The sequence below is a fragment of the Pelophylax lessonae genome, assembly GCF_965119305.1.
Source record: "Pelophylax lessonae genome assembly, chromosome: 9".
Classification (NCBI taxonomy): domain Eukaryota; kingdom Metazoa; phylum Chordata; class Amphibia; order Anura; family Ranidae; genus Pelophylax; species Pelophylax lessonae.
The window spans coordinates 219759573-219776034 of record NC_138776.1 but is presented as its reverse complement, the minus strand read 5'-3'; the positions used below and the strand labels follow the sequence as shown (position 1 = coordinate 219776034).

At 48.8% G+C, this 16462-nt stretch overlaps 1 protein-coding gene across 1 annotated transcript in view; it reads right to left on the bottom strand.

Moving 5' to 3' along the window:
* The window catches only part of ERCC6 (ERCC excision repair 6, chromatin remodeling factor), a gene marked incomplete at its 5' end in the record, with an annotated part of 174855 nt that overhangs the window by 32913 nt on the left and 125480 nt on the right, over positions 1-16462 (bottom strand). Inside the window, one exon of the mRNA XM_082268943.1 lies at positions 11961-12071. Within this exon, the coding sequence (XP_082125069.1) occupies positions 11961-12071 (111 nt within the window). The remainder of the gene's footprint in view (positions 1-11960; positions 12072-16462) is intronic.

The window sequence follows — 16462 nt, the reverse complement described above, 5'->3', positions numbered from 1 at the left end:
AGATGTGTAGAGGAAATTTCTCAGCACCAATGAGTTAACAAGGTCTATGAAGACAAGCACATCATCCTACCCTGAGGCATGGAGAAGGATATCTACTATTTTGGTTGGGAACAGGGGGGGGGTTCTACAACAGCACAATTAATGGCAAGATGAACACAGCTTATTATCAGAAAATGTTGGGAGGAAAATTTGCATTCATCAGCCCAGAAGCTGCACATAGGCCACTATTGGACTTTCTAACAGGACAATGATGATTTTGGAACATAAGGCCCTTCAGCGACTCACAAAAAAAAAAAAAAAAAAAAAAAAAAAGGAAAAGTTCGAGAGTGGCCACGACAATCTTCTGTGTCTGTGGATTTGTGTTTCTTGAAAGGGCACACAAAGAAAATAAAAGCTCTAATACCGTATATTTTCCAAGTATATTTTCCAACACTAGTCTCTTTTTACTATGCTGTACAAAAAAAATTTTGCACAGCTCGCTCTGTCTCTATACACATACAGTATGCACATACAGAGTGGAAGTAAGGTTACAGGGGGGGGCGACACTCAGTGTGTGCCCTCAGATGTTTTGCATGTGCCCAGTCACCTAAAAGTACAAGTCTACAACGCAGGCACTATGAAGAGTCTGCCCCCTATACTGTATTTTAGGATATGGTATTTACAGGCAATTCAAAATTCCTCTTATTCCAACACTAGCCTCTTTTAACGTTTTGTATAAATATACACTTATATACACACACACACACACAAACACACACACAAACACATACATATACACATATATAAATATACATACATACCGTATTTATTGGTGTATAACACGCACAGGCATATAACATGCACCTTCATTTTTAAGAGTGATGTTTCAGGAAAAAAACTTAAAATTTAAAAAAAAAAGAACTTTGAAGCAACATAAGGGTCACTGCCCACCAATGCAGCCTCACCAGTGCCCACCAATGCAACCTGATCAATGCCCATCAATGCTGGCTGATCAGAGCCCATCAATGCAGTCTGATTAGTGCCGTCTTCAGCTTCTCCAGTGCCCATCAATGCAGCCTCACTATTGCCCATGATTTGCAGCCTGATCAGTGCCCATTAACAGCCTCACCATTGCATGGAGATTAGAGCTGCCAGATTACACATGGCAGGGATTTCCTGCTTACTCAGGTGCCGCTGTTATACAATATTCTGCCTCCTATGATAGATGTCAGATGTCCTGGCATTGGACCAGTGTGCTGTCTATCATAGGAGCCAGTTCAGGTGGCAGGACTTCGTATAACAGCGGCATTCGAGTAAGCAGGAGATACCCACTCTGTGTAATCCGGCTGAGCTCGCCCCCTTCCCCTCCGAAGGAGCCCATAGGAAAATATCGGCGTATAACACGCACACATTATTTGCACTCTGTTTTCATGGGGGAAAAAGTGCGTGTTATACGCCAATAAATACTACATACATATTATTTATATATATATATATATATATATATATAACGGAATTTTTGTAAAATCTTACCTGTAAAATTCCTTTCTCTGAGTCCTCCGACAGTCGCCGCCTCTTCATATTCGTCACATATGGGGTATTAGACTTTGCTCCGAAGGAGTAGCTAGGCAACAGAATATGTTAACAATAAAGCTTTAACATATCCCACCCTCAAGGGGTGGTCCCCTCAGTCAATACCCTCCTACTTCCTGCAACCATATCTCAGTTTTAGTGGAATAGCAGTAGAGTATACATTCAAACCCCAAAAGAGGGGCGGGGGCGGCGACTGTCGGAGGACTCAGAGAAAGGAATTTTACAGGTAAGATTTTACAAAAATTCCGTTTTCTCTTACGTCCTCCGACAGTCGCCGCCTCTTCATATTCGTCACATATGGGGACGTCCCAAAGCAGTGCAAACATGAGGGGTGGGAAACGCATCCGCGCCGAAAGGCAACGCAGTCTCCACATCAAAGAAAGGAACCTTACCAAAGGAAGGAAACCAGCTGGGCAACAGCAAAAATAAGTGCTCAACAGGAGCAACAACCCAGGAAAAGACAAAAAAAAAAAACCAGGGGATACAAAAAAACTATCCCAACAGCCAGGAGTCCCCAACAAGGGACCCTATGGAACAGCCGCACTAAGAACCTTGCGGCCAAAGGAAGCATCCGCCGATGCCTGAACATCTACTTTGTAGAATTTTGTGAAAGTGTGCACGGTCGACCAAGTCGCCGCCTTACACACCTGGGCTACAGAAGCCCCATGACGGCAGGCCCAAGATGTACTCAGTGATCTAGTAGAGTGCGCCTTCACAGGCACAGGGGGAACCTTCCCCTGCAAGGCATAGGCCTGTTCAATGGTCTGCCTGATCCATTTGGCGATGGTAGAGGCCGAAGCCGCCATGCCCTTCCGAGGACCCTCTGGAAGAACAAACAAGGAGTCAGTCTTACGAAAAGACTCAGTCGATTTAAGGTAAACCCTTATCGCCCGAACAACATCCAGAGAGTGCAATCTCACCTCCTTCGGATGTTTAGGCTTCGTGCACAACGAAGGCAAAACAATATCCTCGTTAAGATGGAATTCCGAAACTCGTTTCGGTAGAAAAGAAGGATTAGGTCGCAAGACCACCTTATCCAAATGAACAACCAGGTACGGAGACTTGCAGGACAAAGCCGCCAGTTCCGACACTCTGCGAGCCGAAGTGATCGCCACCAAAAAGGCGACCTTTTTGGACAACATAGACAACGAGATCTCCCTGATCTGTTCAAAAGGAGCGCGTTGTAACACAGATAGAACGAGATTCAAGTCCCAAGGGGGCAAAGGATCCCTCCTAGGAGGAACCAGATGCCGCACACCCTGAATAAAAGTGCCAACCAAGGAGTTGGAAGCCACGGGACGTTGAAACAGAACGGCCAGCGCCGACACCTGACCCTTTATCGTAGCCAGCGCCAAACGCTGATCGACACCCGTCTGAAGGAAAGACAGCACACGGGAAACCGAGTACGTGCGGGGTGAAAACCCCCTGGACTCACACCAGGCAAAATAGGCCTTCCAAGTACGGTAATAAACCTTCCCCGAGGAAGACTTCCTCGCGTTGATCAAAGTATGAACGACCTCTGGAGAGAGACCCTTCTCCTTCAGGACCTCGGTCTCAACAGCCAGGCCGTCAAAGCCAGCGACTGTAAAGCAGGATGGTAAATCGGTCCTTGAGACAGTAGATCGTCTCGAAGAGGCAGACGCCAAGGGGCGTCGACCGCCAGATTCACGAGGTCCGCGTACCAGGACCGGCGAGGCCAGTCCGGTGCCACAAGAATCACCGTGCTGCGGTCCGAGTGCAACCTGCGAAGGAACCTGGACAGCAACTGAATCGGTGGAAACGCGTACATCAGCCTGTACTGATGCCACGGGGCCACTAACGCGTCCGACGCGTCTGCCCGAGGGTCGCGCGTCCTTGCCACGAACCTCTTCACCTTGTAGTTGAGGCGAGACGCGAACAGGTCCACATCTGGAAGACCCCACTTCGCGCACAACATCTGGAAGACAGCCGGGTGGAGAGACCATTCCCCCTGATCCAGGGTCTGGCGACACAGATAGTCCGCCTGCCAGTTCTCCACTCCCGGAATGTGAACTGCCGTTATCGCCGGGACATGAGTCTCGGCCCAAGACAGAATGTCGGCCACTTCTCGAGCCGCTCGGGCACTCCTGGTGCCCCCTTGGTGGTTGATGTAGGCCACCGCCGTGGCATTGTCCGTCTGCACCCGAACCGGGCAGCCCTGCAGCCGGTCCGTCCAGCGATGAAGACAGAGCCTTATCGCACGCAATTCCAGAATGTTGATCGGGAGGGAAGACTCCCCCTCCGACCAGGTCCCCTGGGCGGACAGAACGCCCAGAACACCACCCCAGCCCGACAGGCTGGCATCCGTGGTGATTATCGTCCACGAGATCGGACGAAACGACTTTCCCCCGGACACCAACGGGGACTGGAGCCACCACAGAAGGTTTTCCCTGGTGCGATGACTCAACGAGATCTGAAGATCCAGAGATTGAGGTCGCCCGTCCCACCTGGACAGGATCTCCGCTTGGAGACCCCGCGTGTGAAACTGCGCGAAAGGAATCGCCTCGAAGGCCGAGACCATCAATCCCAGACATCTCATACCCGTCCGCAGAGACGAGTGTGGAACGTCCCTGAGGGACCTGACTTCCTCCTGAAGAGTCCTGAGTTTGTCTTCCGGCAGGAAGACCTTCGCCTGCACCGAGTCCAGTATCATTCCCAGATAGGGGAGACGAACCGACGGACTCAGTGTCGACTTTGGAACATTTATCGTCCAACCAAACTCCTGCAGAGTTTGCATTGTGACAGACAGGTCCTTCTCCAGACCCTGTCTGGTCGCAGACCGAACCAGAATGTCGTCCAGATACCCCAGGACAGAAATGCCCTGGGCTCTCAACAATGCCAGAACCGGTGCAAGCACCTTGGTGAAGACCCGCGGAGCCGAGGCGAGCCCAAAGGGCAACGCCACAAACTGGTAGTGATCCTCCGCAATGGCAAATCGAAGGTACCTCTGATGACCCTCGAATATGGGGATGTGAAGGTACGCATCCTTCAAATCGATGGAGGCCATGAATTCCCCCGGAACCAGGGCAGCCACCACCGAGCGCAGGGATTCCATGCGGAACTTGCGAACCCGCACAGAGCGGTTCAGAGCTTTCAAGTCCAGAATCGGACGAACCTTGCCCTCCTTCCTGGGCACGGTGAACAGATTGGAATAAAACCCCCGAAATCTGTCCCGATGAGGCACCGGAACCACCACTCCCTGAGCCCTCAGGTCCCGCACCGCCAGGTGCAGATCCCGCAGGCGCTCTGGAGACAGTTGAAGATTTGAGGGAAAAAATCTGCTCCCCGGCCGAGAGAGAAACTCGATCTTGTAACCAGATCGAACGATTTCCAGAACCCATCTGTCCCTCACACGGGCCAACCAGGGCTGAAGAAAACCGAGCAAGCGTCCCCCCACCCCAAAACTGGGTGAGGGCGCCCCTTCAGGCCGAACTGTTATGGGCCGCAGGTCCGGATTGACCGGACTTCTGTTTCCCAGACCAGGGCTTCTTCTGAGAGCCTTGGCCCTTGAACGGCTTGCCCTTGTAGTGCGGCCGAAAGGCACGAAAGGACCCCTGAGGGGGCCGAAAATGAGCATGCTTCTTCCCAGAAGCCCCCTTAGCCTTGGGGAAATGGGGCAAGAGAATGCTCTTACCCCCGGTAATCCCCTTAATCAACACATCCAGGGACTCCCCAAAAAGGCGAGACCCATCATAAGGCAGATTGGCTAAGGTTTTACGTGAAGATTGGTCCACCGACCAACATTTCAACCAAGCCAGGCGGCGAGACAACACCGCCACGCTGTGCACACGCGCAGCCAACGGAATCAGGTCCAGGTCCGCATCACACAGATACATGACACCCTGGTGGATCTGATCCACCATATCCAGGGTCGCCGCCGAGGCCGAATCGGCCACCAGGACGCGCCTAAGCATCTGCATCCAACTTGCGATCGCCTGGGCCGCCATGAGAGAAGCAAACAGAGCCTTAAGCATAGAACCCGTAACAGAATAAGTATGACGGGCAAGAGACTCCAGTCTCCTATCCGTGGCATCACGGAAAACAGGGGATCCCTCTGCAGGGATCGCAGTGGCTTTGTTCAAAACCGCAATAGCATGATCCACTGGCGGAGGCACACACCACCGTTCATCAGTGGCAGGCGAGAAAGGATAACGCAGCTTAAATTTACTTGGTACCGCAAAAGGCTTGCGCAAATCGCGCCATTGGTCCTTAACAGCGCGCTGAAAATCAGCATTGCAGGGAAAAACCTGCGGCGTCCTGCGTTTTCTCTGCGTCCCATAAGCCGCCAAGGCAGCCGGGGGACACACCTCGTCCTGCAAACGTAGCGTCTGCTTAATGGAAGCAATCAACTCATCCATGATTGCAAGCTCTTCAGGCGAGCCAGGGGGAGAATTATCAACCCCCTCAACTTCAGCCTCTACCTCAGACCCCACTAGATCAAGAGAGGAGCGGGACCCCGATAGGGGGGTCCCTGCCAGAACAGCCCCATCACCTTCACCCTCAGAATCAGAGGACAGAGCAACTCTGGGCCGTTTAGTAGATTGAGCAGCCACCAGCATTTGCACCTGTGCAGCAAGGCCAGCCACAATAGTGGCTAAATCCCCCCCTGGGGGGGAAACAGCGGTCCCCTGGCTTTCCACCAATACTGTGGGAAACTTGCCCTCCTGAGAATCCATTGCCCCTGTATGCCAGACAACCAAGGGTTAACTGCCCCCTTACAGCAAGCGCGGCAAGCGCAGCCCACCGCACCACACTCAGGCACAATGAGACCCCCACAGGGAATATACAGATTGAATACAGGCAATGGAACACAGGAATAGAAGGATAAAACCTGAGGAGACTCCGCTGCTGCTGCTGCCTCGATCGGTGCTTCCAGGAGAGAGGAAGTGATGCTGCCAGGGCGCTCTATGTAAGCCTATGGAGGCTACAAGAAAATGGCCGCCGTGCATGTAAACCATGCGGCCGGAGCGGGCGCCGGTAAAATGGCGTCGTTTGGCGCCGAAATCGCCGCTCCACAGTGCATAAAATCACACACAATTTTATCCCATTATATGGATACATGTTAGATCGCCGCAGCAATCGCTGTATATGCCCCAACATGCCATTAAAAACATGCCCCACAGCACACAGCTCCTCACACTGCCCAGCCTGACATACTCAGTGTCATACAGCTCCCCCCCCCCCTTGCAGCCCACAGCATGCAGCCGAGAGATAGGGAGACAAGCAGTGTGATTAAAGGCAGGTTACACAGTCCCAGACTGAGACCCCCCCCAGACAAGACAGACAGGTCCCCACATAGATACACTTACCTCACATGGCGTGGGGAACCCGCACAGGCGAACAAGCCGCTGCACATGAGGCAGGGAGAGTCGCAATTAAAGACGCACACAATGGCGGTTCAGAAACCGCACAGCGTCCGGTGAGGTAGCCACCTCACCAATCATCCCTGCACCGAACAGGGATGGGTCGTTCACTGTGCCAGGAGCGTTACCTGGCTGAACGCTCGATGGCAGACTGGGAAGCCACTGACCCACGACCTGCGACCAGGGGGATCAGCCCGAGACCCAGTCCGCATGATCCTCTTCGTCCGAAGAACTAACTAATGCTGACAAAAATAACAGCTAAGTAAAGGCAGAGAGAAAACTCAAACAAAATATTAAAAAGAAGAAAGAGTCTGGGACAAAAAGTCCCAGCACAGAGAGAGCCAGCCACTCCTGACAAGCTAGACATTAAAACTGAGATATGGTTGCAGGAAGTAGGAGGGTATTGACTGAGGGGACCACCCCTTGAGGGTGGGATATGTTAAAGCTTTATTGTTAACATATTCTGTTGCCTAGCTACTCCTTCGGAGCAAAGTCTAATACCCCATATGTGACGAATATGAAGAGGCGGCGACTGTCGGAGGACGTAAGAGAAATATATATATATATATATATATATATATATATATATATATATATATATATACACACACACACACACACACACACACACACACAGTACTGTGTAAAAGTTTTAGGCACGTGTAAAGCAATGCTGTAAAGTAAGAGTGCTTTTAAAGATATAAATATATATTTTAATTGTTTATTTTTATCAATTTACAAAATGCAAAGTGAGCAAACATAAGAAAAATCTAAATCAAACCAATATTTGCGGTGACTACCCTTTGGCTTCAAACCAGCATAAATTCTTACACTTGCCCACTTTGTACACTTGCACAAATACCTGGTGTTTGTAGGATCAGAGTCCGGTCTATGATTAATCAATTATACCAAGCAGGTGCTAATTACATAGTTACATAGTTAGTGAGGTCGAAAAAAGACATCCGTCCATCTAGTTCAACCTATGATGTGTGTGTGTGTTTGCTGTTAACCATACATTTTATACCCCTGTATGTTGTGGTCTTTAAGGTGCCCATCTAATAGTTTTTTGAAACTATCAATGCTCCCTGTTGATACGACTGCATGTGGAAGAGAATTCCACATACAGTAAACCCCCCTCCATTGCGGGGGTTACGTTCCGGACCCAGCCGCGAAAAGTGAAAATCCGCAAAATAGAAAAACCCTATTAAAATGCATTGTGGGCATGTTTTTTTTTTCTGTCACTGTACGTGTAAAAGCATTTTAAGGTCTTTAAACACACTTTTAAAACAATAGAAACTCATTTAAACACATAAAAGATACTGAGAGACATAGCAAGAGCTATGGAAAACACAAAAATATTTCATTTTTAATGATTTATATAGTAAAATAACATCACAAAAAAAAACGCAATATACCGGGACCGCAAAAACTGAACCGCGATGGAGCGGGGGTTTACTGTACTTACTGCTCTTACAGTTAAGAACCCCCTACGTATTTTAGGGTTAAACCGCCTTTCCAATAGTTTTAGTGAGTGGCCACGTGTCTTATTGTATCTCCTTCCTCTGAATAGTTTGTTCCTTATGCTAGGGTTGCTAGCACAGTATTTGTACATTGATATCATATCCCCCCTCAATCGTCTCTTTTCCGGAGAGAATAAGTTCAGTGCTTGTAGTCTTTCCTCATAGCTGATGTCCTCCATTCCCCTAATTATTTTTGTTGCCCTTCTCTGGACTTTCTCCAGTTCCAGCACATCCTTCTTGAGGACCGGTGCCCAGAACTGGACAGCATACTCCAGATGTGGCCGGACCAGAGTCTTGTAGAGAGGGAGGATAATCTCTTTATTTCTGGAGTGAAAACCCTTTTATATGCATCCCAGTATTCTGTTGGCTTTGCTTGCAGCGGCTTGGCATTGCATGCCACTGCCAAGCCTGTTGTCTACCAGTACCCCCAGGTCCTTTTCCATCCTAGACTCACCCAGAGGTCCCCCCCCCCCCAGTGAGTAGCTTGCTTTCTGGTTTCTGGCACCCAAGTGCATTACTATACATTTTTTAACATTAAACCTCATCTGCCATGTAGTTGCCCACCCCATTATTTTGTTCAGGTCCGCTTGTAAGGTTTCCACATCCTGCATAGAAGATATTGGCATGCTTAGTTTAGTATCATCCGCAAATACTGAGATTGTACTAGATATCCCCTCCTCTAGATCATTTATAAATAAATTAAACAAGATTGGTCCCAGGACAGAACCCAGGGGGACCCCACTTTCCACCACCCGCCCAATCCGAGTAGTCCCCATTAATCCCCACCCTTTGCACTCTCCCCTGGAGCCAGTTCTCTTTCCAGGTACTTACCTTATGGTCCATACCTACCTCCCTTAGTTTGAACAGTAAGCGTTTGTAGGGAACAGTGTCAAAGGCCTTTGCATAGTCCAGATACACCACATCCACAGGCTTACCTTTATCTAGGTGGCAGCTCCCTTCATCGTAGAAGGTTAATAGATTGGTTTGGCAAGAACGATTTTTCATGAATCCATGCTGATTACTACTAATAATACCATTTTCATTACTAAAGTCTTGTATGTGGTCCCTTAACATCCCCTCCAAAATCTTGCAGACTACTGATGTTAGGCTGACCAGCCTATAGTTCGCCCGGGATATATCTCTGCCCTTTTTTAAATATTGGTACCCCGTTGGCTTTTCTCCAATCATCTGGCACCATACCCGTCAGTAAACTATCCTTAAAGATCAAGAATAATGGTCTGGCAATCACCAGGCTGAGCTCTTTAAGAACCCTCGGGAGCAAGCCATCCGGTCCCGGTGATTTATGTTAAGTTTCTCTAGTTTAGTTCTAAGTCTATCTTCTGTTAGCCATGGTGGTATTTCCTGAGGTGTGTTATTTAGTTTGGCCTTACAAGCTGGGTTAGTGTAGCCCCCAATTCTTTTGTGAAAACTGAAGAGAAGAATTTATTTAACACTTCTGCCTTTTCTCTGTCCTCTGTGGCCAAATCTCCTTTTTCTTCTTTTATGGGGCCAATGTGTTCTGGCCTCGTTGCTGATGACCAAATTTCATGTAGGTTGAAACACAGTCATTAACAAAAACAAAAAACAGCTGTGTAGGAGGCTTAAAACTGGGTGAGGAACAGTGTGTGACATTTGCAAAAAATATAAAATTGCCCTGGTAAGTGAGTGGTTAAAGAAGTATTTCGCTTGACCACTCAATTTTTCTTAAAAAAATAAATAAATAATGGTCAACATCTTACAAATTCTTCCAGGGGTATATACAGTGCCTTGCGAAAGTATTCGGCCCCCTTGAACTTTGCGACCTTTTGCCACATTTCAGGCTTCAAACAAAGATATAAAACTGTAAATTTTTGTGAAGAATCAACAAGTGGGACACAATCATGAAGTAGAACGAAATTTATTGGATATTTCAAACTTTGTTAACAAATAAAAAACTGAAAAATTGGGCGTGCAAAATTATTCAGCCCCTTTACTTTCAGTGCAGCAAACTCTCTCCAGAAGTTCATTGAGGATCTCTGAATGATCCAATGTTGACCTAAATGACTAATGATGATAAATAGAATCCACCTGTGTGTAATCAAGTCTCCGTATAAATGCACCTGCACTGTGATAGTCTCAGAGGTCCGTTTAAAGCGCAGAGAGCATCATGAAGAACAAGGAACACACCAGGCAGGTTCGAGATACTGTTGTGGAGAAGTTTAAAGCCGGATTTGGATACAAAAAGATTTCCCAAGCTTTAAACATCCCAAGGAGCACTGTGCAAGTGATGATATTGAAATGGAAGGCGTATCAGACCACTGCAAATCTACGAAGACCTGGCCGTCCCTCTAAACTTTCAGCTCATACAAAGGAGAAGACTGATCAGAGATGCAGCCAAGAGGCCCATGATCACTCTGGATGAACTGCAGAGATCTACAGATGAGGTGGGAGACTCTGTCCATAGGACAACAATCAGTCGTGTACTGCACAAATCTGGCCTTTAAGGAAGAGTGGCAAGAAGAAAGCCATTTCTTAAAGATATCCATAAAAAGTGTTTTTTAAAGTTTGCCACAAGCCACCTGGGAGACACACCAAACATGTGGAAGAAGGTGCTCTTGTCAGATGAAACCAAAATCAAACTTTTTGGCAACAATGCAAAACGTTATGTTTGGCATAAAAGCAACACAGCTCATCACCCTGAACACACCATCCCCACTGTCAAACATGGTGGTAGCAGCATCATGGTTTGGGCCTGATTTTCTTCAGCAGGGACAGGGAAGATGGTTAAAATTGATGGGAAGATGGATGGAGCCAAACACAGGACCATTCTGGAAGAAAATCTGATGGAGTCTGCAAAACACCTGAGACTGGGACAGAGATTTGTCTTCCAACAAGACAATGATCCAAAACATGAAACAAAATCTACAATGGAATGGTTCACAAATACATATCCAGGTGTTAGAATGGCCAAGTCAAAGTCCAGACCTGAATCCAATCGAGAATTTGTGGAAAGAACTGAAAACTGCTGTTCACAAAACGCTCTCCATCCAACCTCACTGAGCTCAAGCTGTTTTGCAAGGAGGAATGGGCAAAAATTTCAGTATTTCAACGTGCAAAACTGATAGAGACATACCCCAAGCGACTTACAGCTGTAATCGCAGCAAAAGGTGGCGCTACAAAGTATTAACTTAAGGGGGCTGAATAATTTTGCACGTCCAATTTTTCAGTATTTTATTTGTTAAAAAAAGTTTGAAATATCCAATAAATTTCGTTCCACTTCATGATTGTGTCCCACTTGTTGATTCTTCACAAAAAATTACAGTTTTAGATCTTTATGTTTGAAGCCTGAAATGTGGCAAAAGGTCGAAAAGTTCAAGGGGGCCGAATACTTTCGCAAAGCACTGTAAACAAAGCTGTAACAAAGGAATTCAAAATCAAAATTCTAACAGGAGTATAATATAAAAACAACAAAAGCAGATCACAAATGCATTTAAGAGTATTTCCATACCTCATTGTACCTTGTGATGAGGGGTTGACGAGAAGCAACAGTTGTAGTCCCATCCATCTTGAGATAGGAATAACCCATACTCATAATGAAGATCTCTAGGATCTGCAACATCTAAAAGTGAAAGTAGTTTAAAAATGATAATTTCATAGTATTTTGTCAATGACAACTATCTTGTGAAAAATAAAACAACATCTTGAAACACAGATAATCCTTTCCGAATGCATACATTTAAAATTAGTGAGAATATCGTAGCAGTATACGCAATATAATTTGAAACACATTGTGGACCACTTAGGTTTCATATCTTAGTCTCTGGGACAATATAATGAGGAATCAAAATTGGTAAATAAAAGAGTTGTTCTTTGTTCTTCAGTTTTTTTCTTCAGAAACAGCTTATATATTTCGTTCCACTTCATGATTGTGGTCCCACTTGTTGATTCTTCACAAAAAAATTGAATTTTTGTAAAATCTTACCTGTAAAATTCCTTTCTCTGAGTCCTCCGACAGTCGCCGCCTCTTCATATTCGTCACAATGGGGTATTTGACTTTGCTCCATAGGAGTAGCTAGGCAACAGAATATGTCAATATTAAAGCTTTTAACATATCCCACCCCCAGGGGGTGGTCCCCTCAGTCAATACCCTCCTACTTCCTGTATCCATACCTCAGTTTCAGTAGAATAGCAGTAGGGTACATAACAAACCCCAAAAGAGGGGCGGGGGCGGCGACTGTCGGAGGACTCAGAGAAAGGAATTTTACAGGTAAGATTTTACAAAAATTCAGTTTTCTCTTACGTCCTCCGACAGTCGCCGCCTCTTCATATTCGTCACAATGGGGACGTCCCAAAGCAGTGCAAACATGAGGGGTGGGAAACGCAGCCGCGCCTAAGGCAACGCAGTCTCCACATCAGAGAAAGGAGCCTTACCAAGGGAAGGAAACCAGCTGGGCAGCATGAAAAAAAAAAACTTGCTCAACAGGAGCAACAACCCAGGAAAAAAAAAACAACCTAGGGATAAAAAATATATCCCAAACAGCCAAGGGTCTAAAAACAATGGACCCCAAGGAACTGCCTCACTAAGAACCTTGCGGCCAAAGGAAGCATCTGCCGATGCCTGAACATCCACCTTGTAGAACTTAGAGAAGGTGTGAACGGACGACCAAGTCGCCGCCTTACACACCTGGGCCACAGAGGCCCGACGATGACAGGCCCAAGACGTACTCAGAGATCTGGTAGAGTGCGCCTTCACAGGCATGGGGGGAACTTTCCCCTTCAGAGCATAAGCCTGTTCAATGGTCTGTCTGATCCATTTCAAACAAAGAATCCGACTTGCGAAAAGATTCAGTCGATTTTAGGTAAACCCTAATCGCCCGAACAACATCCAAGGAGTGCAAATCCACCTCCTTCGGATGTTTAGGCTTTGCGCAGAGCGAAGGCAAGACAATGTCCTCATTGAGGTGAAATTCCGAAATCCTCTTCGGAAGAAAGGAAGGGTTAGGTCGCAAGACCACCTTATCCAAGTGAATGACCAAATACAGAGACCTGCAGGACAAAGCTGCCAGCTCCGACACTCCGCGAGCCGAAGTGATCGCCACCAAAAAGACGACCTTCTTGGACAACATAGACAACGAGATCCTCCCGACCTGTTCAAAAGGAGCATGTTGTAACACGGATAGAACAAGATTCAAGTCCCAAGGAGGCAGAGGTTCCCTCCTAGGAGGGACCAGATGCCGCACCCCTTGAACAAATGTGCTAACCAAGGAGTTAGACGCCACAGGACGTTGAAAAAGAACGGCCAACGCAGAGACCTGACCCTTGATCATAGCCAGCGCCAAACGCTGGTCAACACCCGTTTGAAGGAAGGACAACACCCTAGACACCGAGTATGTGCGAGGGGAAAACCCCCTGGACTCACACCAGGCAAAATAGGCCTTCCAAGTACGGTAATAGACCTTCCCTGAGGAATACTTCCTTGCGTCGATCAAAGTGTGAATGACCTCAGGGGAGAGACCCCTATCCTTCAGGACCTCGGTTTCAACAGCCAGGCCGTCAAAGCCAGCGACTGTAAAACAGGATGGAATATTGGTCCTTGAGACAGGAGATCTTCTCGAAGAGGCAGACGCCACGGGGCGTCGACCGCCAGATTCACGAGGTCTGTGTACCAGGACCGGCGAGGCCAGTCCAGCGCCACAAGAATCACCGTGTGCGGTTCCGAGTACAACCTGCGAAGGAACCTGGACAGCAGTTGAATCGGTGGAAATGCATACATCAGTCGGTACTGATGCCACGGAGCTACCAACGCGTCTGACGCGTCTGCCCGAGGATCGCGCGTCCTTGCCACGAACCTTTCCACCTTGTTGTTCAGACGAGACGCGAACAGGTCCACATCCGGAAGACCCCACTTTGCGCACAACATCTGGAATACATCCGGGTGGAGGGACCATTCCCCCTGGTCAAGGGACTGGCGACTCAGACAATCCGCCTGCCAGTTCTCCACCCCCGGAATGTGAACCGCCGTTATCGCCGGGATGTGCGTCTCGGCCCAAGACAGAATGTCGGCCACTTCCCGAGCCGCTCGGGCACTCCTGGTGCCCCCTTGGTGGTTGATGTAGGCCACCGCCGTGGCATTGTCCGTCTGCACCCGAACCGGACGGCCCTGCAGCCTGTCCGTCCAACGTCGAAGGCAGAGATTTATCGCTCGCAATTCCAGAATGTTGATCGGAAGGGAGGATTCCTCCTCCGACCAAGTTCCCTGGGCGGACAGAACGCCCAGAACACCACCCCAGCCCGACAGGCTGGCATCCGTGGTGACCACCGTCCATGAGAGAGGACGAAAAGACTTGCCCCCTGACACCGCCGGGGACTGGAGCCACCACAGAAGATCCCTTCTGGTGCGATGACCCAACAAAATCTGGAGATCCAGAGATTGCGGTTGCCCGTCCCACCTGGACAGGATCTCTGCTTGGAGACCCTGCATGTGAAACTGGGCGAAGGGAATCGCATCGAAAGCCGAGACCATCAATCCCAAACATCGCAGGCACGTCCGGAGTGACGAGCACGGAACGTCCCTGAGGGACCTGACTTCTTCCTGAAGAGTCCTGAGCTTGTCGTCCGGTAGGAAGACCCTCGCCTGGACCGAGTCCAGAATCATCCCCAGGTAGGGAAGACGAACCGACGGGCACAGCGTTGATTTTGGAAAGTTTATCGTCCAACCAAACTCCTGCAGAGTCTGCATCGTGACGGACAGGTCCTTCATCAGACCCTGCCTGGTCGCAGACCGAACCAGAATGTCGTCCAGATACCCCAGGACAGAGATGCCCTGGGCTCTCAACAAAGCCAGAACCGGTGCAAGCACCTTGGTGAACACCCGTGGAGCCGAAGCGAGACCAAAAAGGTAGCGCCACGAATTGGTAATGATCCTCCGCAATGGCGAATCGAAGGTACCTCTGGTGACCCTCGAAAATTGGAATGTGAAGGTACGCATCCTTCAAGTCGATGGAGGCCATGAATTCCCCCGGAACCAGGGCAGCCACCACCGACCGCAGGGATTCCATGCGGAACTTGCGAACCCGCACAAAGCAGTTCAGAGCCTTTAAGTCCAGAATTGGACGCACCTTGCCCTCCTTCCTGGGCACGGTGAACAGATTGGAATAGAACCCCCGAAATCTGTCCCGATGAGGCACCGGAACCACCACTCCCTGAGCTCGCAGGTCCCCCACCGCCAGGTGCAGATCCCGCAACCGCTCCGGAGACAGTTGAAGATTTGAGGGAAAAAATCTGCTCGCCGGCCGAGAGAGAAACTCGATCTTGTAGCCAGATTGAACGATTTCCTGAACCCACCTGTCCCGAACACGGGCCATCCAGGGTTAAAGAAAACCCAGCAAACGTCCCCCCACCCCAGAACTGGGTGAGGGCGTCCCTTCAGGCCGCATTGTTATGGGCAGCGGATCTGGACTGGCCGGACTTCTGCTTACCTGTCCACGGCTTCTTTTGGGAGCCTTGACCTTTGAAGGGCTTGCCCTTATAGTGCGACCAAAAGGCACGAAAGGACCCCTGAGAGGGCCGAAAAGAAGCATGCTTCTTACCCGGAGCAACCTTAGCCTTGTGGGATTGGGGTAAGAGCGTGCTCTTACCACCCGTGGTCCCTTTTATCAGCGCATCCAAGGGTTCGCCAAAAAGGCGAGATCCCGTATAGGGTAAATTAGCTAAGGTTTTGCGCGAAAATTTGGTCCACAGACCAACACTTCAGCCAAATCAGGCGGCGTGACAACACCGCCACGCTGTGCACACGTGCAGCCAACGGGACTATATCCAAGTCCGCATCACACAAATACATGACACCCTGATGGATTTGATCTACCATAGCCAGCGTCGCTGGAGGGGCAGAGTCAGCCACCAGGACGCGCCTAAGTACCTGCGTCCAATCCGCGACAGCCTGAGCTGCCATAAGAGAAGCAAAAATAGCTTTCAGCATGGAACCGGTAACCGAATAAGCATGACGGGCAA